This window comes from Podarcis pityusensis (genome assembly GCF_964106645.2).
Source record: "Podarcis pityusensis genome assembly, chromosome: 4".
Lineage (NCBI taxonomy): Eukaryota > Metazoa > Chordata > Lepidosauria > Squamata > Lacertidae > Podarcis > Podarcis pityusensis.
The window spans coordinates 37,407,932-37,435,631 of record NC_138027.1 but is presented as its reverse complement, the minus strand read 5'-3'; the positions used below and the strand labels follow the sequence as shown (position 1 = coordinate 37,435,631).

Below are 27,700 nucleotides of genomic sequence, written 5' to 3'. Positions count from 1 at the left end.
ACAACTAGGAATCCGGCGACGGCAAGCTGAAGCGCACTCTCGCGAGACTAGCGCAGCGGCGGATTTGAATCGGGTTGAAGGAGTTGCCCAACCTGGAAGCGACCAATCCTCGGCCTTGGGCCGCACAGAACGGGCCAAGGCGACGGCCGAGATGGGGAGAGCGAGGGGGGGAGGGAGGGAGAGCGAGGCCGCGGACCGCCGGCGAAGAGGAGGGCCCGGAGGCGGCGGCAGCACAGCCATGGAGCGCCGCCTGAGGAGAAGCACCCTCCGCTTTGCCTCCGCCATGAGCACCGTTGTGGAGAAGGTGAGCTCGACGCGGCTCCAGGGGCAGCTTCGGCGAGCTGGACAGGGCGAGGGTCGCAGGCCTTTTCCAGAAGGCAGAGGCCCCAGGCGGGATGTGCTCGGGGCTCCTGGGCCGGTTCCTCCCCCCCTTTCCCACGGAATCTACGTGGGGAAACGTTCGAAATACCTGCTGTGTGACGTCATGGGGCGTAGGGATAATTAATAAATGCAATTGAAATGTCAAATTCCGGTCCCTCTCTCCCTCCCCCCTTCCTTCTAGCAGGGTTCCTTGCACTCTTGTTGTTTAGTCGTGTCCGACTCTTCGTGACCCCATGGACCAGAGCATGCCAGGCACTCCTGTCTTCCACTGCCTCCCGCAGTTTGGTCAGACTCATGTTGATAGCTTCGAGAACACTGTCCAACCACCTCGTCCTCTGTCGTCCCCTTCTCCTTGTGCCCTCCATCTTTCCCAACATCAGGGCCTTTTCCAGGGAGTCTTCTCTTCTCATGAGGTGGCCAAAGTACTGGAGCCTCAGCTTCACGATCTATCCTTCCAGTGAGCACTCAGGGCTGATTTCCTTAAGAATGGGGAGGTTTGATCTTGCAGTCCATGGGACTCTCAAGAGTCTCCTCCAGCACCATAATGATTGCACTCTTAAGGGCTAATTTTTGTCTGTCTCAGACAAGCTATAGCTTAGGGCCCCACTCTCGGGGGGGGGGGCAAAAAATGTAAAGGGGGGGAAACTGGATGTACATTTCCAAAATATAAGATAAAAAACAAATAAAATAAAACCTACATACAGCAACAGTTTTTTGTGTTGCGTGGGCTCCTATTTGTTATGTGCAAATGGCTTGAGATACCCATTAGGTCCATAAATTACCATATAGCATATATTCAACACAAAAACCGCAACAACCTAAATCTCATCAAACTTAAATCTGGCCGTCTGTCTGTCTGTTTCAGCCAAATTTGGACACACTGCCTTGATGTAAAAATCAAAATGTTGGATTGGGGGTGGGGTTCGTTGTTTTTATTTTTGTCATGTATGTTATGGTTTTATATCTTGATTTTATTCTGTGAACTACCCTGAGACCCCCGGGTATAGGATGGTATATAAATTCTAATGATGATGATGTTCCATCACAGATGTGTCATGTAACATGTAGTTGGGCCCTGTGTACTGCCAACTAGATAGGAGTGAGTTAACATTCAAGTAGGCTAGTTAGTAGTTTGAATGGAGGTTTAATAATGTATGAATTTTACCCCCCAAAAAAGCTTTTATTATAATCTCTAGCACTGTAGTCTTATGTAAAAATGGTGTGTTTTTCTTTTAATCCAGTACAACTTCCCCTTTGATGATGATATGGTCATTTCTATCAGATCATTGACCTATGATACACCTGAAGGTAAGATGGTTTTTATCAATTACTATATTCTAGTTTCCTTTATAAAAACATAGTATAGAGACTTTTTGAAACCTGTGTGGATGCTGTGTCTGTAGTGTACTTACTCAGTCTGATGAAAATGTATCAAACTTTATTGAATCAAAGACTGATTGGAAACCTTGAGGTTTGTTGTAACAGTGTATACATAACAGTGATAGGGTTTGCATGCCATAAGTCATGGTTAACTGTTTACCATGAATAAACAAATTGCTGTCAGTTTGCTTTTCTCCCATCACAAGTGAGATAGCCACAATCTTTGCCTAGCATTGTTTCAGAATTGGGGGTTCTAGTTTGTTTCACTGCAAACAAAATGACTACCTGAAGCCAATAAGAAACTGTGCCTTCAAACTGTAGTTTGCATGGAGCAAAATTAATTATGATCTGGTTCAAAACAAACTTGGTTCAGATATAATACTAAGCTAAGAATCGTGGTTTGTTGTTTTGTGCTGGAGAGAATCGGTGGCAAAGCAGGAGCGATTTGTCATCAGAAACTGTTTTGTGGATTGCCACTCTTAGGTATCACTGTATTTCTGTGAATTTTAATTCTGAGCTTACTTTTTATAATCCCCTACCCAACCATGTATATAGGGACATACAACCCAGTACAGTGGTACCTTGGATTACAGACACTTCAGGTTACAGACTCCGCTAACCCAGAAATAGTACCTCTGGTTAAGAACTTTGCTTCAAGATGAGAACAGAAATTATGCGGCAGCGGGAGGCCCCATTAGCTAAAGTGGTACCTCAGGTTAAGAACAGTTTCAGGTTAAGAATGGACCTCCAGAACGAATTAAGTTCTTAACCCGAGGTACCACTGTATATCTCTTCATGCATTTGATGAAATGGACTGTAGTCTATGACAGCTTATTCCAGAATGAATCAGTCTTCAGAGTGCCACAAGACTTATTTACTATGCTTACTGCAAAAGATTAACATTACTCCTCTGTTTATCACAAATGTCTGTTCTAACAAATTATTATGCATGTGGCATTTATTGTAGAAATTTTTGTATCGTTTCTAGGGCCAAGGGTTTGGGGAGAAGAGCAACAGACAAGCACCGAAATTATAGATCGCTCTCAGGTACTGTAAATGCATAACTTGTAATAACCGTATTTTGATGTTTTCTAAGTTATTGTGACAAATTAAAAATCTAGAAATCTCTCTGGGAGACTGGATGCATAGCTATAACAGTAGTATTTTAAAACAATGTTTCTGTGGCAACTTGAATTGAAAAGAAGCCATAGATTCTCTTCAGGGTTTGTGAACTTAAGTTAGAGAATATTGCTTTCTCTCATTCAGCTTTCTCTTTTCCTTAAATTTCAGACCATTGGTAAAGCTGATACCAAAATGAGCACATCCAAATAGCTCAATGAACTTTGTTTTCATTGTTGTACATTGCTCTAATCAATGGAGACATTTGACTGATGAAAACACAGCTTTTGTGGTCTTACCTGCAATCTGAAATGCTGGTGGGGTGATTTAAATTGGTGATACCAGTCTTCAGAACAAAATTCTCACATTTTGTCTTAATTACCCTTCCAGACTTACAGGAAGATAATTCACTTGATACAGTGCAGATGTATCAAATTCAGTGCGCTAAGACAGGGGTTTCCAAACTTGTCCACGGACTACCAGTGGCTCATGAGCTTCATTCAAGTAGTTTTCAGTGTGTGTGTGTGTAAAGGACACTTAACAATTTGAATTCTATGGAATTCATATTTGAGTTCTATGGAATTCATATTGTAATACAATTAACATCCAATAGAAGAAATAAAGCAAAAAATAAAATAAAAATTATGCAGCATCTAGCACAGCACATTACAGGTGCTATAGCAAGCAGAATTATATTTAAGTAGTACGCCAAGTCTTTCAGCAGTTTTCAAGTGATCCATGGGGAAAGTAGCTTGGGAACCACTGTAACTAAGAAATATGAAAACTGAGGACTTCCGGGTAGTCTTTGCTCACGGACAGATGCATATCTCCCACTTTGACAAGGTCGGGAGGTACGCATTCGTTAGCGGAGCTAGAAGGGGGAGCTAAGGCTAAGCTGCCCCCGAAGCCTTGGAAGGAGATTCCAGGGCGATATGGCGTTGCTGCAGCACGAAGAAGAGGATCCCCAGACCATTTTCAAGCTCCTAAAAGCTGAGCGAGAAGGGGGAGAACTTCTTCGGTGCTAGTTTCTGCAACCCTCCGCTGACGAGAAGCTCGAGCCCATGGGTATGTCTATGGCTATACTTCTAACAAACTGAAGCAAACCTAAACGATTAGCCTATTTTACTTACTGAACTTGCTAATTTACGATTAAAACAAAGCGTTGGAACCTAAAACAAAGTGTTTGAACATAAATGGCTTTTCGCAACTGACCAAGATTTACTTACAAGCTATATCAGACTGGTTTTTTTAAAAAGACGTCTATTCCATTAATACCTAAGACGTTTTAGCCATCTTTTTCTGCTGGAGTTATGAACAAAAGAATACCTGTGGCTTCATTATTGTTGTGACAGAAATAAACCAAGAAGTCATGAAGAAGAAATAAGGGAAGACCTTTCCCAAGTGGTGAAGATTTGAGGAGGTTTCCAGACTCTTCAGTACAAAATTAACTGTTGTTCACAAGTTAGTTTTCAACTGTCTGTTTACGCTGGCAAAGGGAATTTAAGAGCCAGAACCTCTCAGAGAACGGTGGTGAATGAGAGGGTGATTGATTACAAAGTTATAAAACTGTCACAAGACTGATAAGCATTGCCTCCCCTCTTCCACGAAGTGCTGCTAACCTTCCTTTCTGGGGGCTTCTGTTTGTCTTTGGCTGTGGACTACTACGGATGCTCAACGGAGTATAAATCAATTTAACAACGGCTGGGAGTACTTCTGCTGACTCACGCGCTCTGACATTTTCTTACACCGGCATTTCCTGGTTTGAGGAACGGAAATGAATTGTATAAGACTGACATAGACTGACACAGATTGAGAAGGGGGTTGAAAATCGCAGAGAGGGAGCGATTCAAACAGCGACATCAGCTGGTGAATAAAATTTTTTGCACTCTTTTGAAAAAGACGTTCTTCTAATAAGACTTATAAGAGCAATTACAGGGATTTTTGCAAGATCTGCAACTAGTGAAGATTCCAAAGCGCTGCATCACAATCTGCTGAAAGAGAATTTTTATAGACCCTATATCCCATTATTGGAATAGCATTCCTGTTGCCTCTGGAAGAGTAACATCTAGAGAGAATTTAATAGCACATAATATTATTGCATTGTACATCATTAATTGAAAATACTCCTCAGCTCTTTTCTTATTATTTATATATACTTTTCGTATTTTCTTCCCCCTCTTTATTCCTTTACAAATTATAAATTGCACTATTTTTATTATTTTCTCTTGCTTTATTTTTCTCTCACCCCTCCATCTTTTCTTCGTTTCTTTCCTTTGTAATTTTCTTTTTGGGTATTTTGTTTTGTTTTGTTTTGTTTTGTTTTGTTTGTTTTGTTTCTCTGCTTCATTCTTGTTGTTTTTCTGGTTGTGTTTTTGTATGGTTTTCGACTTGTGTGGTTTTGCCTTGTGTTTTTGTTTTTTGTTGCTGTTTTTTGTTTATGTTTGCTTTGCCTCTCGCTATCTATTGGTAGCTAACATAGCTGATATTAGCATCAGATGTCATTAGTTTTGTTGCAAGGTGCTGATTAACTGAACCGCTAACCTGTTTAAAGATTTATATACATGATCTATCACCCTGAATGAGTAAGTGAATGCAAGGATTGCAATCATTTATTATATTTATTTGATCTGATGAATTTGTGATATTGCTGTATTGATGATTGGCTGTAACTAATTAGATAATTGTTCATAATCAATTTTAAATATATTTAGTGAAACTGGTGAATATAAAGAATTGGTGGATACAGGGGCCAGAGAGTATTATCAGACTGGTAAAATTGCCGTGATTGTATTAAGAAAGATTGAATTTAATTGACATTCATTAACTATCACATTGGAAATATTGTCACGATTGTATTAAGAAAGATTGAATTTAATTGATATCCTGTTTGTAAGACAGAAATAAAGAGAGCAAGTTACCTTGTGAGCTAATTGAATTTTTTAGTGATGTCTGGTAAAAAAGCAACTGTGTCAGGTTCTGCGGCAGTTTCAGCCTCACAAATAAGGAGAACTTCAGTAATTGACATGGATCAACCACTAGATATGAGAGAATTAATTTTAAGTTTGAAGAAAGATATCCAAGATTTAAAAAATAATGTAAATGAAAAGGCAAAAGCAACGGAAGAAAAACTTGTTTCAATGGGAGTTAAAATAGATGAAAATGTGAAAATAGCAGCTGAGCTATCAACTCAAGTCAACAATTTAGTACAAAAAAAATCAGAACTGACGAAAATAGTGCTAGACCTTAAAGGTAAAACACAGAACCTAGAGGAAGCTCAGAAAAAAATACAAAATGAAAATAGAGAGTTGAAAAGGGAATGCGATAAGATAAGGAAAGAAACAGCAGATCTGAAAGTGCAGTAGGATTCAACTTTGGACTCTATTGCAATGTTGCAAATGCAGAGAAGGGAGAATACCCTAAGATTCAGAGGACACAGAGGAAATAATTGGGGGGAAAAACACAAAAGAGTTAGCAGCTTGGTTAGACCTAGAAGAAGCAGAAGTAGCACAAAAATAGAAAAAGCATTTAGAGTCAAATCTAATGTAGCAAAAGCAAATAACTGGCCGGCTGACTGTTTAGTCTCTTTTAACTCTATGGATTTCAGAAATAGAATTTTACAAGCTAGTAACAAGAAGAAATTCAAGTCGGAAGGAAATGATATTATCGTCCACAAGATTATCCCAAATCGATTGATAAAAAAGAGAGAAGCTTACAAATCTCTAACAGAGGCACTAAAGGCAAAGGCAGTGGACTATAGGTGGGAGTACCCTGAAGGCATCTCCTTTTTCTTTAAAGGGAAACGTAGAAAGTGCTTGTCGGCATTAGATGCGGACAAGTTCTGGAGAAAGTACTGGAAAGAGCTTGGAGGGAAAAGGCAATTGTTGGGAGAATCAGAGGAAACTGAACAAACAGATGAGACTTAGGAGACAGATCTAAGAAGGGAATTTACGTATACTGAGACCTTGAATGTGTAAATTTATTTATTAATTTTTTTAATCTGTTGACGTATCATAAGAAATAAAGTATGGATTATAAATTTATTACTTGGAACGTAAATGGTTTAAATGAAAAATCAAAAAGGAACAAGGTGGAACATATTCTGGTTAAGCAAAAATATGATCTACAGTGGTACCTCACAAGACGAATGCCTCGCAAGATGAAAAACGCGCAAGACGGAAGAGTTTTCCGTTTTTTGAGTCGTTCCGCAAGACGAATTTCCCTATGGGCTTGCTTCGCAAGACGAAACGTCTTGCGAGTTCTTGCGAGTTTGTTTCCTTTTTCTTAAAGCCGCTAAGCCGTTAATAGCTGCTAAGCCGCTAATAGCCGTGCTTCGCAAGACGAAAAAACTGCAAGACAAAGAGACTCGCGGAACGGATTAATTTTGTCTTCCGAGGCACCACTGTAATATGTCTTCAAGAAACCCATGTAGCGGAAAAACATAAAAGAGTATTAATAAATAAAAGATTGGGGCTTGAGTTTATTGCATCAAGTAAAGAAAAAAAGAGAGGGGTGGTAATCTATGTAAAACCTCAGCTGGAGCCAAAACTGCTTTACAATGATGAAAAAGGTCGAACAGTGAATATAGAAGTTAAGATCAATAATGAAAAAGTGATAGTTATTGGAATTTATGCACCAAATGAAAGAAAATCTGAATTCTATCAATTATTGGAAGAAAAAGTCATAGAATATATAGGGGGGGGAATTATATTACTAGGTGATTTTAATGGAGTAGTCAATCCAAATATGGACAGAACAATAAAGAAGAAAGAAAAGAGGCAGAACAAACTCCCAACTACATTTTTCCAATTAATAGAACTCCTGAATTTGTTTGACGCTTGGAGGTTTAAGAATCCAACAGAGAAATAATTTACACATTATTCAGAGCCACATAAATCGGCGGGACGAATTGACGCGATCTGGACAACAAAGGATTTATTAAATAATATTACAAAAGCAGAAATCCATCCAAGGACAATTTCAGATCACAGCACGGTCTGGGTTAACTTTAAAGGAAAAGAAGAAAAGGTTGAAAGGTGGCAACTTAATGAGAGTATGTTAAACGATGAAAAAACTGTACAGAAGGCCAAGCAAATCTTAGAAGAATATTTTAAGTTTAATTTAAATCAAGGAGTAGATCTAGAGACGGTTTGGGACACGGGTAAAGCCGTCATAAGAGGCTTCTTTATCCAACAAAACGCATTCCAAAGGAAAATAAAGGAGGAGGAGAAAATGGAGATCTGGGAGGAAATTAGAAAAAAGGAAAGGATCCTTTTCCAAAAACCAGATGATGAACTAATTAAGCAAAATATAAAAATTTTACAGACGCAATTCTCCATGATAATAAACGAAGAGATAGAATGGAAGATAAAATGGTTGAGACAGAAATTTTGAGTTTGCAAATAAACCTGGCAAACTTCTGGCCTGGCAATTAAAGAAAAAGGAAGATAGAATTATCAATAAAATTAAAATTGAAGACAAATGGATTCAAGAACTGAAGGAAATTAGTAAAAACTTTGCTAGTTTTTTGGGGAAACTATATAAAGAAGGTCCAGAGACTCTAGAAAAAATTATTGATTATTTGGGCAAAAATAAACTACCAATAATACCTAAGGAAAAAGCTGAAATCTTGAACTCACCAATAACAGCTATGGAGGTGCAACAAGCTATACAGAGATCAAAATTAGGAAAGACACCGGGCCCAGACGGTCTCCCAGCTAATTACTATAAAAAGTTAGAACAAGCATTATTTCTTCCCATGAAAGACCTAATGAATAATATTCTGGCAAATGGAAAGCTACCGAAAACCTGGAAGGACAGCTTTATTACTCTTATCCACAAACAGGGAACAGATGCCTCAAACATGGCCAATTACAGACCCATTGCACTGCTAAATAACGATTACAAGATATTCGCAGACATTCTTGCAAATAGATTAAAAATGGTGCTGAAAGAGATAATTCATAAAGATCAAACCGGATTTCTTCCCGGACAATTTATGCAATCCAATATTAGATGTGTGATTAATGTATTAGAATATTTGGATGTTAAAATTGATAAACCAGCAGCTATTATGTTTTGACAACCGCTGGGGATGGCACGCCTACCTGATATATGGAAAAGCGAAAATTCATAAAATTTTTACCAACCATATAATAAGAAAATCACTCTTTGCTGTATGGGAAAAATATAAAGACCTGATGGAGCCTAAAGTCCCATGGTGGACTTCTCCAATAGAAGCCGTAGCAGTAAAACGGAAAAATACTCAGGAAAGCTGGCCAACATATAAAACACTTCTAAAAACTGAAGATAACCGAATAAAATTAAAAAACTTTGAGGAAATAAGAGAACACATCTCAGACTGGTTCCAATACCATCAGTTATTTGAAAAATTTAAATCTGACAAACAAAAGGGGTTCTCAACAGAAATTTCCCGATTTGAATCTGATCTTATAAATTCTAAAAGAAAAACTCTTTCCAAAATGTATCGACTCCTCCTTGACTGGACAGTCAAGGAGGAGGAGGTAACAGTGGCAATGGTGAGGTGGTCCCAGGATTTTGGCCATTCAATAACCATGGCCCAATGGGAAAATTTATGGAAGATCAATTGGAAATTCACAAATTGTTACACGATTAGAGAGAACTTTCAAAAAATGCAACATCGATAGTATCTAACACCATGGAAACTTTCAAAAATGTATAAAAATGTGTCAAGTAATTGTTGGAGATGCGGTGAATCAGGAACATTCTACCATATGTGGTGGATATGTAGGAAAATACAGGTATTCTGGGAGAGTATCCATGCAGAACTGCAAAAAATGCTAAAGATCTCTTTCAACAAAAAAACCAGAGGCCTACCTCCTGGGAATAACAGATTTGGATATTCCACAAAAGAGGAAGGGTATCTTTTTATATGCGACGGCGGCAGCAAGAGTTTTGATCGCAGCAAAATGGAAGAGTAATGAAATCCCCTCTATACAAGATTGGATCCAAAAGCTGACAGAATATGCCGAATTAGATGGTTTATCAGAAAAAATAAAGAACAAATCAAAACAGGAATTTGTTTCAAAATGGGAGGTTTTCAAAGATTATCTGAAAAATAAATATAGTAGTTTAAATTCTGTTGCAGCATTCGAGGAATTTCAGTAATAATTGCAAGGTAGATATAAGAAATTAGATTTATTGAGAATAAGTTAAATTATGTTAAAAGTGTGTATTGGCAAAAAGTAATATGAATTTGAAATATGGAATAGACGGGAGGTTGGGTCTTTAGTGTCAAGACCAATAGATGTTTTATTGTTTGCTAAGATTGTTTGTCTATGGTTATTTTTTTGTAATTTGTGTGTAATTTGGTATTTGTGTTTTTTTCTTTTTGTCTTGTTGTATAAATAAAAAACTTTAAAAAAAAAAAAGAAATATGAAAACTGTTATCTTTGTCCCTAATTATTTTGCCCTGTGACTTGAGTTTGGCAGTGTGTGTAGAAATTGCATATCAAAATATTTCAAGTATTAGAATTCTTGGCAGATCATGCTGCCTGCTTGCCCTGAGTCTGTCAGTAATTAACCAAATGAAAATCTTTATCAGTATCCTTCATGTTTCCAGATCTATAGGCAAAGGGTTACAGACATAAGCAATTTTTACAGTATTCTTATTTCTGAATGGGAGGATCTTTCAAAGAAAAAAAATACATTCTTTTGAAAATGAAAGCACTTGGTGCCTTTCTTTGTACAAGAAATCATTTTTATGCACTGAAATTTTCCTGCTTTTCATATTACAGAATATTGTACCATTTCAGGAAAACACAGGTAAGGGAAATCTTAGAACTTTCTGCACTACTTGTATGTTTAAATTGTGTAAAGATTTAACTTTAACAGTTCTTAATGGTGAAAGAAAAAGATCAATTATAAATCTGAGACAGTATTCCTTTCTAGAATTGGCTCTTAAAAAATAACTACTTGCAAATATAATAGTCATTTTATGAAAGAAGATTAATTTGGCTTAAGATACATGATTTTGTTCTTTTTTGTACTAAATCCACAGATTGATAATCTTGCTGTAATCTTGATTTAAATGAGCTATTGCAAAGGAAAAAATACCATTTAAAATTGGCTATTTTTATTGGATATATGTTTAGCTTTATCAGCGTATTGTGTTTCTTCATATGAATGTATTTGTATCATTTTTTTTAAAAGCCTGCTTTTCACTTGGAAAGACTTTATGAGCCTTATATGTTATAAAGCAGAATCTAATGGTTCATTCTTGCAAGGTATTCATAAAATGGTCACTTGAGCTTAATTCTTCAGTTGTTATGGAATTGCTTTTTAAATGAGTTTTATGGCTCACCCAAATATGTTTGAATTACAAGCAACTAGCCAAACCTGCAAGTACCCTGTTCCGCCCCATCCCACCCAAGTCTTCCCCCTTTTGTGATGTTTTGGGATCACTTCCCAGTTTGGCGTGATTCATGCATTTGCGGTCACACACAAATAGAACACACATAAATGGGGGGGGGGGGAGGCTTGCCTGTACTTATTCTGAAAAGTGTCTTTGGGTACAATGCATTTCATTAGAAGAGGTGACCTTCCTTCCTTTAAGACCTGCCACTTAGCAGATCTCATTAATTCCTAAGGATATTGTGTTAAGCATCAACTTCATGGGACTTGAAGGCAGTTGCTTTGATATATACTCTAGCGTTGGTGTGATGGAACCTGTATCATGCCTAATTTTACTTAACTGCCTATGAGAACTAATTAAATATATATTCGACTTTTTGTTGCACATATGTAGGTGTAAGATCTAGATTTCAAAAATTTGCATTGCGCTTGTGTAGCAAAACTGAGTCTTGTGCTACAAACAACCATTTTCAGGATCGTATGAATCATTTTCCCATTCAGAACAGTCACTACAATAGAGGTGGCTGTACAGGCAGGTTTAAATGGAGATTTCTCCATAGAATTTGTAAAGTGGGGCAGGGGTTCTCAGATGGGAAAGCCAAGTGGCTGCCTTTGACTATGTGGACTGATTATAACCTGTCACTGAAGACAGAGCTGTTATCTTCAGTTTTATAATTTCAATGAATTCTTTTTCAATTAAGAAATTGAGACGCAGCTGGCCTCTGACTCTGAAAATGAGAACTACGAGGAGTATCAGGTATGTAGGACCCATGACCGCAGCCAACCAAAATAGTTATCCATCTACTTTTTTCTGGAGTTGTATTTGAATGGGGTCTGTTCCGGGATTCTGTTCACGGGCATATTGAGGAAATGGTACAGTCACTGAAGGAAGAGTGCAGAGAAAGTGCCTGGCTGATGTTGATAGGCAGGGAGTTTCAAAGTGTAGGCGCTGCCACACAAAAATACTGATTGTGGTACATGCAACAGTGCCAGTTCCATAGCTCAAACCAGTCTAGCGAGTATTTTTTGTAAACCACTTGGAAGTGTTTTACAATCAAACAGTTTATAATTATTATGAAATATATACAGTGGTACCTCAGTTCTCGAACGTAACCCGTTCCGGAAGACCGTTTGAGTTCCAAAACGTTCAAAAACTGAGGTGCAAATGGCTGCCCGCAAATGTAATTGAGAAAATTGAAAAACACACAGCGGAAGTCGTTCGACTTCTGAGGCGCATTCGGAAATGGAAGCATTTACTTCTGGGTTTTCGGCGTTCGGGTTCTGAAACGTTCATCAACGGAGATGTTCAAGAACTGACGTACCACTGTATTGGGCCAAGGTGATCCTGCAAGTAAACGTGCCAAGCTATTAAAGGTTTTATATACTAATAGTAACGCCTTAGACTTGACCTGGTGTCAAATGGGCAACCATTGCAGATCTCTGACCAGAACTGTGATATGCTCACAAGATTTTTCACTTCTGTTGGCAACCGTACTGCAACACTCAGAACTAAATGTAGCAAAAGAGAAGAATTACATTGAAGTAATCCAGTGTTGAAGTCACCAGTACCTGAACTACTGTGGTCAAGCTCTCCCAGTCCTGCAACAGTCACTGAGGCTACCTGGGCATCAAGTGACAAAGCTGGATCCAGCACACACACACACACACACACACACACACACACACACACACCCAACTCTGTCCAGGGTAGACTATAGGAACCATTCACTCACAGTGGATTACGAGGATTTAAGCTCAATTTATTTTCCCTCATCCATCCCACCATTGCATCCAGACACTGGTCTAGGGCTCACACAGCCTCTCCTGATTCAGTTATTATGCAGAAATAGAGCTCCATGTGTACTGATAGTACCAAAACTCCTAATGACTGTTCTCAGCAGCTTCATGTAGCTATGAACCATCCAACATGGGGTGGTGAGAATAACATTAACAGGTTTAAGGGGTGTACTTTCCATCCCATTGAGATTTCCAATGTAGGGCAGGGTAGAACTGCAACCCTATAAAATATTGTGTCTGTGGTGTCAGAAGTGTACTTAACAATACCCAAACTCTCAGAGATGTAGGGTGCTTTTCTAACCCGATTAGGAAATGTGCAAGAAAACTCTCCTTGCTTAGAGAAATGCCCCCAAACAATATTATATAGCTTGTGCTAACTTATTGGCACTTCCCCTGCAATCTTGAATAGCATCACACCCTGTAAAATTCATGAAAACAGCTTCAGCTAAAGCTGTGTGCTTCTGCATTTAGAATTTGCCTAAAACTTACAGTTCTGCATGAATCCTTTATCTGCTGGATCCAGCCAATGACCCAGCATCCTGTTCTCACAGTGGCCAACCAGATATGCCAGTGGGAAACCTGCAGGATTCAAATACCAAAGCACTCTCCCCTTCCTGTGGTTTCCAGCAACTGGTATTCAGAAGCATTGCTCCTTCCAACTGTGAAGGGAAAACATAGCTATCATGGCTAGTAGCCATCAATAGCCCTCTTCTCCATCAGAAGGAGATTAATCTTCCCATCCCATCACTTTATTTTTTTGTTAGTAGCAAGAAAAGTGTACAAATAATTGAAGGTAATATTAAATTGCCTGTGCATTGAGAAGGTGATGGGGGCAGGTAAATGTGTAGTATACATTTAAACTTGCTTGCCTAAGTCTTTTGAAGCAATATATGTATTGCACAGTTAGATAGTTGACAGCCATAGCCATCGCAGGTTTATGTGGAGTGATGCTAGCATTTGATCAAATGTTTAAATCAAGTAAATATGTAAGTTTGGTAGAATAAAGATCCATTACATCCCCATACGTTGACTCTAATATTAAAGTTGATTTTCTAGCCCAAATTTAGCTAATACAGGGCTGTTGTTTTTTGTTTTGTTTTTTGCAATTATTAAGTCACCTAATGAAGAACAGTCCATGGACTCGTGTGGAAAGAGCCTACTTGATACAGGTAAGGCAGGCTTGGTGGAAGAGCATGCAATTTATTTATAGGACTAATCTAAGCTGCCTTGGATGTGGATGACAATTGAGAGAGATGATCACATGCATTTTAAAATTATTATATGCCACTGAGCAATGATTGTTCTGCTTTATTTCTTTCCAATTTCCGGGGGAGGGGGGAATCTATAGCCTTTGTACATAAATTTGTACATTAAGGTTGTGACATGCACCTTAATTGAAAAATTATTTCTCATTTTCTTTTGAGCATGACTCATTTCTTGTTCAAACAGTTGAACCCTTCATCAAAAGTTTTCTTATGTAAGTGAGATAGTTAATATAGCAGTAACCAAATTGGGGTACTGTTTGGACTTATCAAAGTCAGTAACTTAAGGAGCAATATCAACTACTTGTCTTATCATTTGCTGAATCTTGTATTGTTGCCACACTGTAGCCCCTTCTACACTCTTATTAGTATCATTAATTTTGCTCTACTTTGGGTACCGTATTTTTCGCTCCATAGGACGCACCGGACCATAGGAGGGGGAGAACAGGGGGAAAAAATTCTCCCCCTCTGATCAGCGCCCCTTCAGTGAAGCAGCAGGAGAAACAGAGCCCCTTCCATTTCTACTCCCGCTTTACTGAAGGGGCGCTGCGCAGAGAGGGAAAACTGCGCAGCGCCTCTCCAGCCTGGTGTGCACCGACCCCTCTCTCTCTCCAGGCTTCAGGCGGCTATCCGCAAGCCTTCAGAGCGCAGCGGGAACTGCCTGAAGTTCCCGCTGCGCTCCGGGGGCTTCAGGCGGCTTCAGCGAAAGCAACGTGAAGCCTCCAGAGCGCGGGGGGAGCTCTCCCTCTGTGCTTCGGAGGCTTCGCGTTGCTATCGCTGAAGCCAAGGAGCCTGCATTCGCTCCATAAGACTCACACATCTTTCCTCTTAATTTTTGAAGGGGGAAAGGTGCGTCTTATAGAGCAAAAAATACAGTACAGTGGTACCCCGCAAGACGAACGCCTCGCAAGACGGAAAACCCGCTAGACGAAAGGGTTTTCCGTTTTGGAGGCGCTTCGCAAAACGAATTTCCCTATGGGCTTGCTTCGCAAGACGACAGCCCATAGGGAAATCTCCGGGACAGCGGGGAAGCGCAGCGCGTCTTCCCCACTGTCCTCGGACCTCCTCCCGCCGCCCGGCTTCGGAACGAATCTCCGATGCCGGGCGGGGGGGAACGCCTCCTCCCGCCGCCCGGCATCGGAACGAATCTCCGATGCCGGGGGGGGGAACGCCTCCTCCCGCCGCCCGGCATTGGAACGAATCTCCGATGCCGGGCGGGGGGGGGGACGCCGCTTCCCGCCGCCCGGCATCGGAACGAAGCTCCGATGCCGGGCGGGGGGGGGAACGCCTCCTCCCGCCGCCCGGCATCGGAACGAAGCTCCGATGCCGGGCGGGGGGGGAACGCCTCCTCCCGCCGCCCGGCATCGGAACGAAGCTCCGATGCCGGGCGGGGGGGGACGCCTCCTCCCGCCGCCCGGCATCGGAACGAAGCTCCGATGCCGGGCGGGGGGGCGGGGACACCTTCTCCCGCCGCCCAGCTTCGGATGGCTTTCCTGAAGACTTGGGGTGGGAGGAGGGTTTTCCTTCCCACCGCCAACATTCAGAATGCTGTTCTGAATGTTGGCGGTGGGAAGGAAAAACCCTCCTCCCACGCAAGCCCCAGGAACAGAGGGAAAGCGCTGCGCGCCTTCCCCTCTGTTCCCGTACCTGTCCTGAAGGCTTGCGGTGGGGAGAAAAGCCCTTCTCCGCACCGCCAGCCTGGCAAGCGGTTTCCCTAGGAACGCATTAATTGATTTTCAATGCATTCCTATGGGAAACCATGCTTCGCAAGACGAAAAACTCGCAAGAAGAAAAAACTTGCGGAACGAATTAATTTCGTCTTGCGAGGCACCACTGTAACTATAATTGCAAAGGAAAAACAAGACTACACCCCTAACTTTGACCCAGCAGCTTTTCTGCATGGCATATTCATGAGCCGCCTTCTGTTTTTGGTCTCTGCCCTACCTTTAGGATGGGAAAGAAAGAACAACACTTTTAATTCCAACATTTCTCATCCCTATTAAACAGTTACCTATCAAGAGGTGAGAGTAATGAAATAGCTTTGGGACAATATATAAGCTTCACAATCTCTTCATTCATGCGTTGCCTTCAGGTGTTGCAGGGAAGGGGTTTTTGACGTTGTGCAGTTTGCCCCTTTTCCCAGAGCTGTGCGACTCCTTCATAGTGCCTACAGAGGCATAACTTCTAAAGTGGGGACTCTGCATTGTGCTTGAGACTCCCTGTGTGATTTAAATTCCTGGGCAGTCAGGGTTATAAATTGCACGAGCCTACAGCTACTTTCACCACACTTACCTGCTTCATCCAAGTAACACCCAAAGAGAGGTGTGCTAGCAATGAGGGGAATAATAAACCCAGAGAAAATTGTCAGTCTTTGGAAACAGAATATTGCATAGTTCATTGCCTTGAGGTTTTGTGTCCAGGTTAAATTTTGTACAAATTTCTTTTATCAAAGAAATTGGAAGCAGTCTTATATTTGAGATATGTTTTGTTTTTTTAACTTTGAATTGTAGGTCACAAAAGTGATGTTGAATCGGCATCCATTCAAAGACATTTGGAAAATATGCATATCAAGGTAAATGAGAATTTTGGTTACAGTATTTGAACATTTGAAATTTTAGGATATTTGTCTTAGGAGAGATACAATTAGGAAGAAGATTGGCAGGAAACAAGGAATATGAGGAGTGGCTCTGAACTCGAAACTCCCCTGAGTTCTGCCAAAAGTTTTCTGAATATTCCATAGGCTCTGCCTGTGTTTATGAAACTATTGCCATGAGTTCTGGTTTGCTCTTACTTACTTTTCAAAAGCTGTGATTCCCTTCCAAATTCTTTATCACAGTGTACTACTGTGGCTGTTTGAGTGAATAGTATATGAAAAGCCTTCTCTTCCTTATTACAGGGACTGCAGTCATTATTCTGGATTTCTTCTAGTTTAAGAGAGAAGAAAAAATATTGGTCATTGCCATGTACAGCAAGTGGTACCTATGGAAATCAAGGAGGGATAATAATAATAATTTGCTTGAGATGTTAATACAGACAAGCAAATATGACCTAATAGGCATTACTGAAACCAGGTAGGATGAGACAAATGGAATGTGCAACCTGTTCAAACAGCTCAAAAAGGCTTTGTCACATATGGATTTAGAAACATAGCCTTAAAGGCAAAACCCTCAACAACTTAAGAATGAGAGTAGACTACATTGTTTGTGTGTACTATCCTTGTTGGTTCAACATAAAAAACAACAGCACTCTTGGGTGGAAGGCCCACACAACATCTTGTTTCAACTTCTATTCACTCTTTTTTTAACAAAAGGAAGATACCTCTCTCGTATACTTTTCTGGAACACCCGCAAAGAATAAATACCAAGTCAAAATGGACGTTCTGTTGGAGAATAGTGTCTACTTTGGTCCAAAATCACTTACGGTAACTGTTCAGCTGATTGTATTGAAATCTTTAAACTTATAGCTAGTAATGCAAGTCCAGATTTCTATGTGCAGTTCAGTTTTCCTGTCTTCCCCATTTATTATTTTTTTTCTCTTGGAGGTACATTATCTGTACACATTCACAGTGTTTCTATTGAAATTGATGGGGAAGACTTAAGTGTAATTCTCCTGTACTGACACCCTAATAGCCATAAAGTATGAAACCAGGTTAATAGTTATTGAGATGGGATTTTGTTCTTCCTGTGTGTGCTTCAGTCTCATTGGGTTGGGACGTAATAAATGGGGTATAAAAATGCAACTGTTACATAATATTTTAAGTTTGAATGTATTATTTGGCACTCATACTCAATTTGGAAAGCATCAAACTATAGTACATAGGATGTATATCTCAAGTAGTGTTTAATTGCTTAGTTATTTAAGGCTTGTGTCTTTCTGCAAATCTTTTCTGTTTACTGACTATCTACCTTTGGGATTTTGGCTTAGGTTACAAGACCCAGAGCAAAGAATGTTTACCAATGGTCTCCTTTGCAAAATCTGGGAGGTGAATCCTTGAGTGGTGAGCATCATGACAAATCCTAAATGTTTTACTGAAAAATAGTGTTTAAAGGAGAAGTAAATGGTTTACTTCCAAAAGAAGGCTGGCACAACAAACTTTCCAATCTAGTGAGCACAAATGCTAGCTCTGATTGATTGACTGGCTCGGTACTGTGATGCTAAGCATTCCTTATAAGACCTAATTAATTGGTGTTTTTAGAAACTTTGTTATCTGAATTGGAAACGAGCTATATATGAATCTAGCTCTTGAGTTTTTTGTTGTTGTTTTTTTGTGGAGTATACAAAGACCAACTGGACCAGCATGTACTTACCTGCTATGGCTCCTTTGACAAGCAATGGCTGTAACAGCATATCTGTTTAGCTAGCTCCAGCCTGCTCCTTTGCATCTGCTATGAAAAGGCCTTGTAAGAACTGCAACATCTCCTCCTTCCCCCCGCTGCCACCACCATTCTTTTTTTCAACTGGACCTTCAGTGCTGCAAGAGCAACTGCTCAGGACCTGAGTGGTCTGGCATTCTGCTGGAAGCCATGGAGGGCTTTTAATGCTGTGCACTTTACCTACCTGTCAGAGCACTGGTCCAACTAGCACAGCACTGTCTATGCTTATTGGCAGTAGTTATTCATGGCTTCTGGCACGAGTATTTCCCACCTCTGAACATAAGAAGAGCCTGCTGGATCAGGCCAATGGTCCATCCAGTCTAACATCCCTGAACATGAGCGCAAGAGCACTCTCCCCTCTTGTGGTTACCTGCATTTGGAATCCAGAAGCATTGCTCCTTCTGTTGATAGTCCTCTTCTCCATCCTCTTTTAAAGCTATCCAAGTTGGTGACCTTGGCTGCCTCCTAGGGGAGTGAGCTCCATAGCTGGACTATGCACTGCATGAAGAAGTATTTTCTTCTTTGTGCAAAGCATATATTCTACCACTGATCTGTGGTCCCTACAGTAACTCCATGCTGTCCAGAGTCTTGGCATTTGTTCACAAGCATGGAAGTATCTGGTTCGTCTCCCTCGACCCTTGTATAACACTCTGGTGGCTGATATGAGCCCACTTGTTTTCCTTTAGTAGCTCATTTTCATTACAGTGGAACCTTGGGTTGTGTACCGTCCTCCTTACAAACACATCGGGTTACGAGCTCCACTAACCTGGAAGTAGGTGTTCTGGGTAGCAAACTTTGTCCCGGGATGTGAGTGGAAGTCAGCAGGAGGCCCCATTAGTGTAAGCACACCTCAAGTTAAGAACGGTTTCTGGTTAAGAACGGACCTCCGGAACGAATTAAGTTCGTAAATGGAGGTACCACTGTAGCTAGATTCTACTGTATTGTTTAAGTCAGCTGCAAACAATTTTTATAAGGATAGCACTCTAGATAATTTTAAATGAACATGCTTACAGGTGTATGGTAATAAACCTGTACTTTACAACACCCTGAAGTATCATTATGAACAGATTAACAGGTAACAGGTGTCTAGTACACTCTATCAGCTGTAGTAAATTGAATGCTGCTTTATGTCAAAGGATGTCGTATTTTCTCGTTCTGTCTTACAAAGCAATTTGTTCCATGTTCCTCCTAGCTATATGTAGTTAAATTACGTAGATTGACATTAATTTGAGGCAACATGGTGCAGTGGCTTAAGCTGCGTTTAGATGTATGATATGCAGCTTCAGATTCCCATTTAGCTTTGAAATTTACTGGATAGCTTTGGACAAATGACAGTTTTTCAACCAATTTTATTCTTTGAGGATAAGCGAAATGAAGATTCTAAATCTCTGATTATTATTTTTTAGCTTAAAAATGCTTTACTGTATTTTGATTTTTTTAGTTATTGGATGGATTTGAAGAATGATGAATGCAGCAATTTGGCCTAATTAAAGAACTGTGCATATCTATATACATAGAATCTTTACTGAAGTTTCTACATTGCTGGAGAAAATTCTGTCTCATTTAACCGTTATGCGTGTAGAGATGTCCCTGTGATATTGATAGGAGTGGGAATATGAGTTTATGTAGGAGCTCTCAACTTATTAGACTGCATGACATCCTTTGGATCAGAGTTGGGGGTCTTTTAAAGGGGTTACCAATAATTTGTTTCATATATTTATTTACTTGCATACTTGCAAAATCATATAAAAATATATCTATGTGTTAAAACAAAAACGGCATAAATCAAAAATACATTAAAGAAACAAATATAAAAATGGGTCATCTCACATATATATATATATATATATATATATATATATAATTTTCATAAGATGGCTTTCTGAAATAGTCTTAAGTTGGTGCCTGAAGCTATGTAGACTTGATTTCACTAGGTAGAGAGTGCCAGTATCTTCATCAAATAGCCTCATTATCAAGAGCTATTCAAATATCAAATATTGCCTCATTATCAAGTGAAATTATAAATTGCTGCTACAAAATTTAATTTAAAAGTAATCATGACAATGATTGTTTCTTAAAACACATAGAAAATGCCTGGTTTCACAATGGGAACTGAGAAAATCCTAGGTAATTTAAAAATGTGATTAGTGGCTTCTTATTTTAAATTTCTTTTCTTGCATTATAGCTTGTTTAGAACATCATTAGCAATAGTCTTAATGTTAAAAAAAAATTAAGTATTAGTACTTATACTTCCCTTTATTTGGTCTAGTAGGTCACCATGATGTGGTCCTGAGGAAGCAAACAGAATCTATAAATGAGCATCCTGCATCAACATCTCTGCATCTGTCCAACTCTGCTGCTCCAGGCTCAGACAATATGACAATTCTGCCTGAAAATCAGTCTCTTGGGGGTGGAAATGAAACTGTCTGCAGTAGCTTTTTGGAAATGTACGAGTCTGCGGATGAGCATTGTTCTTGGAATAACGTAACAATAGTAGACTTGTATCCAGGAATGGTGAAGGCACTTAGCAGACTGTTGCATAAAGCATCCCACAAAGCTTCTTCTAATTCATTGATCAAACGGTACAGATATGGCTATTGGCACCCTAAGAAAACAAAGCTTAATACCAGTACAGAGAGAGTAAGGAAGTCTAGACAATTAAAACAGAAGTCTAGCTTGACAATTAGAGAAGATGATTCTAAGGGATATCAGTTGTCCATGGCAAATAATGAGCCAATTAGTCCTTCGTATGATGGCAATCATGAAATGCAATGCTCATTGAACAAGGCAACTAAAGTAGTATCTTCCATGTACTGTAATACAGATAGTGTGGAAATGGATGCTTCTGGCATCGTAGAAGATCATTCATACACAGAGAATGTCGGACTAAATGGCGTGGAGTCCACCATTTTTCCCAGGGATCTTTCTACAGAAGAAACATTTCTGGTCAGAACTGCATCTTATATCCCTTCATTGTCAAACTTTGGAAGAAAGGCTCAAACTTTTGAAGAGTACTCTTCAATTTGCACTGTAGATACAGGAACAACATTTAATCTAGCAGAAGATTATAAAACTGAGATGAGCACTAGGACATTCAATGCTACATCATGTTTAAGCTTGTCTTTGAATAGAGGCATAAGCTGTGTCTTGCAAAATAACAAGTCTTCTCCAGTGAAAACTTCAAATAGATTACCTGGGAATCATGAAATTAAAACATTCAACAAAGCTGTTTCACTACAGCGAAGTCATTCATTTTCATCACTTCCTGTTAATCGCAGTCCCATCAAAACTCCCCAGAAATGTGATGATGCCTTCCAAAAAATGTATAAGGAGCTTTGTTGTTCAAAGATGCGAAAACAATTTAAGTGCTCAACTATATGCACAAGTCCTAGGAAGTCTCCAGAACTGTGCAAGTTTGGTTTTAAAAGTCTTTCTTCAAATTTTAATCAGAAGCGTAAAAATATGATTGAGAGTATATATCAGAAATTGTGTTCTGAAGGGCTTCCAAAAATTCCTACATTTATGCGTGCTGCAAACTTAAAAAAATATGAAGGAATCCCGATGTCTGACACAGTGAATGCCCTAGTTAATTCTCCTGTAAGAACTTTACCTGCAGTTGCCAGAATTAAGAGAGCAGCAAACTTCTGCATTGAAGATTCTCAGACTTCACCGTTGAAAAGATTAAAAAATATATCTGAGAACTCACCTTATCGAATAAGTCAGACGCTACCTTACTGGAAAAACAATCTTCAGAAAACTGACATGACTTTTACACTTCATACTCCTAATGCCAACAATTGGACCTCAAACATGGTAAGTAAACTATTGACTTTGAAATATATGAAAAAGTACTCCAAACTGAAAGACACTTAAGTATTCTCTCAGTGACAAGATTCCTGAAGTAGATAAAATGTAAATTTCCAGGACTTGTTTCAAGTAAGCTTGCATAGGACTGGGCTAGAAGTCTTATTATACATGTCCCCGATCCCACTCTTGAGTGAATTATGGTACTATAGAACACCATCACTTTGCATCTTGGTAACTGAACAGAATGTGTATGAAGCAGGGGAGGGGAAAAGTAATACAGTGGTACGTCGGGTTAAGTACTTACCAGTAATTCGTTCCAGAGGTCTGTACTTAACCTGAAACTGTTCTTAACCTGAAGCACCACTTTAGCTAATGGGGCCTCCTGCTGCTGCCACACCGCCGGAGCACGATTACTGTTCTCATCCTGAAGCAAAGTTCTTAACCTGAAGCACTATTTCTGGGTTAGCGGAGTCTGTAACCTGAAGCGTATGTAACCCGAGGTACCACTGTATTCAGGTTTTCCCAATCTTCTGAAAAATATGCCCCCAGTTACCACAAATATAAAGCAAGCAAACTGAGACAGAAAAGAAGCTAATTGACATTGATTAACATAATCCCTGGATGATTATCCATATTGTAAAACTGATTCATTTTTAATATTTCAACATTTTATTTTCAGGATTCTGGGTTTTGTATTTCTTCAAATCACACCTTTATGGCTGTTCCAAGTACTTGTAGAAAAGGTAGGTTTTAAATATGAGAAAGTAGTAATCTATGGTATCGAATAAGTGTTGTCCAGAGGAAATTGAAGCAGCTCTCTTTAGATCTTTGACAGGAGGCCCATTCTTTCTCTAGCCCATCATTTCTTGTGATTCCAAGAGCTATCCAGTCTTTAGTTACTTGGCCAGCTTTAATTTGAAAAACTTTGGGGGGCATCAGCTGTATACAAAAGAACAATAAAATAAGAATCGCCTGGAGGTGTTCCACAGCAGAAGATAACCATTGTTCAGAAAGTACCCATTCTCTTTCCCAGGTCCATTGATGGGCATTTCTCCAGGGGGGAAAATAGAGATGGACAGAGTGCTGTTAAATACTTGGGGATGGGGGGTTGGAGGTTTTTAAAGAAAGTTGCTCCTGGTACTGACTGGGTAAAGCTGGAAAACTTAAAATATTCATGGAAATTATTGAAACCTTTTTCAGTCTTAGAAATAATATTCCATTCACATGGCCTGCTTATTTTAAATACAAGAGTAGAAAATTGAACCTAAATCTAGACATCCATACATGTCAAACATAAGCATTGACTTACTGAATTGTTATGCTGTTAGCCAAGCAAACAGGGGATTTCCAGATTTGAAAAAGAGGTTTTTCTTGATCTAAGCAAAAAAAAAAAAAAGCTCTTATATTCCAGTCAGTATTCCACTGCGTGTATTTTCGTCTGGTTGGCTTGTTTGTAGCCCTTTAGTTCAGTTCAGTGTGTTAGTCCCAAAGATGTCCTACTTGTGGCAGGGTTGTTTTTTTAAAACTAGTGGCTAGAACATTGTGTGAAAAGAAGGATGGACACTAAGAGCTTATTCACACTTACTTTTATCCTGCTCTTTCCAGGCATAGTTCTGTACTTAAAACGCCATGTCTAGATGTGGGTCCCTCTCCCATGGAAACCAACTCTTTAGCACTCAAACAGAGCAAACATCTGTTTGGGTTTCCAAGGATTACTCTTTACTCCAATTGAGCTTTAAAGAGTGGGTTTTCACAAAGAAAGCTCTGGAGCAAAGGGGGGGGAGGGGCACTCAGTGCTTTAAAGCACGGACTGTGCCTAGAAAAAAAAACAGAGGAAAGGTAAGTGTGGATAAGTCCTAAGGCTGCAATCCTAACCTCAGTTCCCTGTGAGTAAGTCCCATTGAATGGAATCGGACTCGCTTATTAGACATGATTAGGATTGCGCTGTAAAACCAAAATGTTCTATTTATGTCACATCTTACACAAGCAAAAGCATGAGAACTGTGATAGAACACTTAAAGTGCTACATGGACTCTTAAACATTTGCAGGCACATCCCAGAAACTGCAAGTTCCTTCTCCACTCATTCTAAAGGAAGAAGCAGTAATTTTTAATGTCTGAGTGATGCTCACATCTGCTGCAGTGATTATTATCTGGGTTTGTCTGTTTTTAATTTGGGTATTAGTTCTGAAGTTCTTAAATTAAACTGGGGAAGCTGAGATATACAGAATCATTTTGCTTGTACAGACATCCCTTTGCACCTCTCTTCATTCATGCTGCAGTTAAATCAGGAAGTCTCCAATTAACCATTGTTTCCCATTTTGTCAAACAGTTAAACTTGCTTCCAGCAAGTTACAAAAACATTGTAATTCACTTTTATTTATTCACCCTGCTAAGATTTAAAGTATTTAAAGTATTTTTGTTAACTTTGTTTGCGTTAAATACGTATTCTGTAGTTGACCTCCTTTGTAATGTTTTATTTTGAAATCTTTAAGATAATAGTTTAATTTTCTGTTAATTATGTTGGTTTGACTCTATACTCTATATTTGACTTTCTTCAGATGGCTTTATTGATGTTTTATTGATGTTTTAATATTCTATAAACCGCTTTGAGATTTTTCTTAAAAATATAAAGTGGTATAGAAATGGCTTTTTTATAATTTCCATGCAAATTTCTTGCTTTACTTACTGCATCTAATCTCATCACAGAATCCAGAATTACAAGTGTGGATGAAAAGATGCCCACGTTTGTGCAAAATAGTGATTCCCTAAGAAAATCACAGAACTATACATCACCGTTAAGTATCACCTGAATTCCTTTTCAGTATCCCTTTGCTGTATTTCTCTGTGAAAGTATATGATGAGGAGAAGCAATAATGGTTTCCTATAAGCTACACCTAAGATGAGTTGAAGGACTTGCACTGTAACTTGTCTTAAAATCTACTTTGCACATTGGTGCTTTATGTGACTGGCATCTAACTGACCACTTATTGGTTGTTAATAACTTTTGGATGTTTGACATGAATGTGTTAAATTTGCTCCTTTCAAGTTTGCTAGGACCAGATGAAATTTGGTAGCCCAGTCCTGAAGGTAGTGTGGTTCTGTGTAACATTTATTGGTATTATAATAGTCAGGAGTCATCTCCAAATGGTTAATGCTTTTCTAGAGACAATAGATGCTGTCTACCACAGTGAAAATAATGCCATTACTGAGAGAGTTCCTGAAATTACTGCACCTATAGCATGCTTATGAGCTTGCAGCACTTTGTGGGGTTTAAAATTAGTAACTTTAATATGAAGTCTCTTTACTTACTGCACTCTTTTTATGTGATATACAATGGATTATATTTTGTACAGATTTATCTGAAACACCATGAATATTCACCAAAGTATTATGCAAAGAGCTGGAGATTGAGGGAAATGTGTTGTTTTTATTATTATTTATTTCCGTTGAAACAGCAAAAAATATCCTAGTCTTTGGGAAGAACTTGTTTGCTGCCAGTTCATTTTACTGCACCTTTCCAACACTATTTTGAACAGACAAGATCCTCTTTACTTTTCAGGGTTTCCAGAAGGCTCAGCTATCATGGTGGGAGAATCAGAAGAAGAAATGCTTATGTGGAAGAACTTCTGTGTGAAGACTATGAAAGTTCATTTCTGGACTACAGGGAAGATTCATGATTTTTAAGGGGAAAGCTGTTTGACTGAATGCAAAAGTTCCCTTCCATTTATGAAAAGAACTTGAATCTATTGGACCTTTCACGAATGGAAGCAAGGGAATTTTCACCAGTTATGCTTTTCCCTATGTTATTCACCAGTACCACCACATCTGTTCCAGATGTTCCTTCAACCCTCTGAAGCAGAATTCAGGAGGGTGCAGGAATCTCCAGAGGGAAGAGGGAGCTGAGAGCGCCATGTTCCATGATTCTTACCCTAATTCAGTATCTAACCTATTGCAGATATGTTTTGTCATATGAGAGCTACGTATCCTTCAAGGATCTGTTCCTGGAATTCAGTTAATGCAGCTGTTTGCATCTAGGGGCCAAAGTATTATCTGTCTTAAGGGAAAGCACTGTTCCTTCTTGAAGGCTTATCATTGCTTGAGTGTCATTTATGGAAGCAAATGCTCTTTATGTTTTCTGCAGGTGTAATTTCAGCTATTTCTATTGTGTTTTGCTTGGCAAATCAACTCTTAATGTGGAAATAATGTTTTAACAGGCTATTTAATGCATTTAATTTACTATTCAGTGAGCTACTCTAGGGATGAGCAGAGCTTTATTCCATTGTTGAAACTGCTAAATTTGTGAAGATTTATAATGTAATATAGTATGCTTCAAATGTGTTTTAATGTATGTATCTACGAGTACTTGGCACTTATATTGCCTAATAAACCTTTATATATGTTGTGTGAATTTTGTTACATTCCATTAGCAGATTAACTTTTATAGCTCTGTGTTTCCTTTTTGTTAATAAGCAGCAGCCTTTTTTAGTCACCAACATCCTAGCGGGGAAGAAATATGTTAAGGATTGCAGCCTTAATCTTGCAGTCCTATTTCTTAAATTTCTAGAAATGCAGAAAGTAGTCGTCATGACAGTAGAGATAGAACTTTCATCCTACCATATCCATTTCAGTTTTGCATCCAGCTGCTGTTGCTGCTTTACCATGTAAGCCCAGGAAGGAACAATTTCCCAGCAGAGAAATGACTAGACAATGTGGGTGCTGAATCTTCTGTTTTTATGTGCGCACAGTCATTTTTTGCTCCAGCAGAGCTTCCTTACCCATTTCTACCGCAAAGCCAAATCTGGCACTAGTGGTTATTATGAACTACAAATAGGGAATTCTTGGATTAATTGATCTTAGTGCCTTAGCTATCAGTTTCCCCTTGATAATACTGAATAAATTATTCTAGCCTATTTTACACAGAATACATTGGACATTTGAGGAACGCCTTATAAACAGTAAGCTGTATTCAATACATAAGAGCATATAATGGCACATACCAGTGCTTTGGGGCAGCAGTATATTACAATGATAATATGGCAGCTTGCCATCCGATATATCTATACTTCCATCATTTAAGATGCCTTTCAAAATTTCTACTGTGGGACTTAGTGAAATGTGCGTTGACCTGGCATTCTTTTAGATAAAATCCTAGAGACTTTTTCAGACAGGGCTTTGATGAAAGGTAGCA

The 27,700-nt window shown here is 39.2% G+C and overlaps 1 protein-coding gene across 2 annotated transcripts; it reads left to right on the top strand.

The window, feature by feature from the left end:
- The first annotated feature begins 122 nt into the window (after nucleotides 1–122).
- HJURP (Holliday junction recognition protein) lies at nucleotides 123–26,920 on the top strand. Of its 2 annotated transcripts, none has more exons than XM_081002683.1 (13): nucleotides 123–304; nucleotides 1,623–1,689; nucleotides 2,750–2,808; nucleotides 10,656–10,683; nucleotides 11,973–12,028; nucleotides 14,183–14,237; nucleotides 16,841–16,902; nucleotides 17,641–17,751; nucleotides 18,255–18,327; nucleotides 20,976–22,516; nucleotides 23,190–23,253; nucleotides 25,219–25,306; nucleotides 26,072–26,920. In XM_081002683.1, the coding sequence occupies exons 1-13, from the start codon at nucleotides 152–154 to the stop codon at nucleotides 26,187–26,189; spliced, it is 2,475 nt and encodes an 824-aa protein (XP_080858809.1). In that variant the 5' UTR covers nucleotides 123–151; the 3' UTR covers nucleotides 26,190–26,920. The 2 variants fall into 2 exon arrangements, with proteins under 2 accessions (XP_080858809.1, XP_080858808.1); XM_081002682.1 differs by having other exon boundaries at nucleotides 124–304; nucleotides 20,973–22,516.
- Nucleotides 26,921–27,700: the final 780 nt, after the last annotated feature.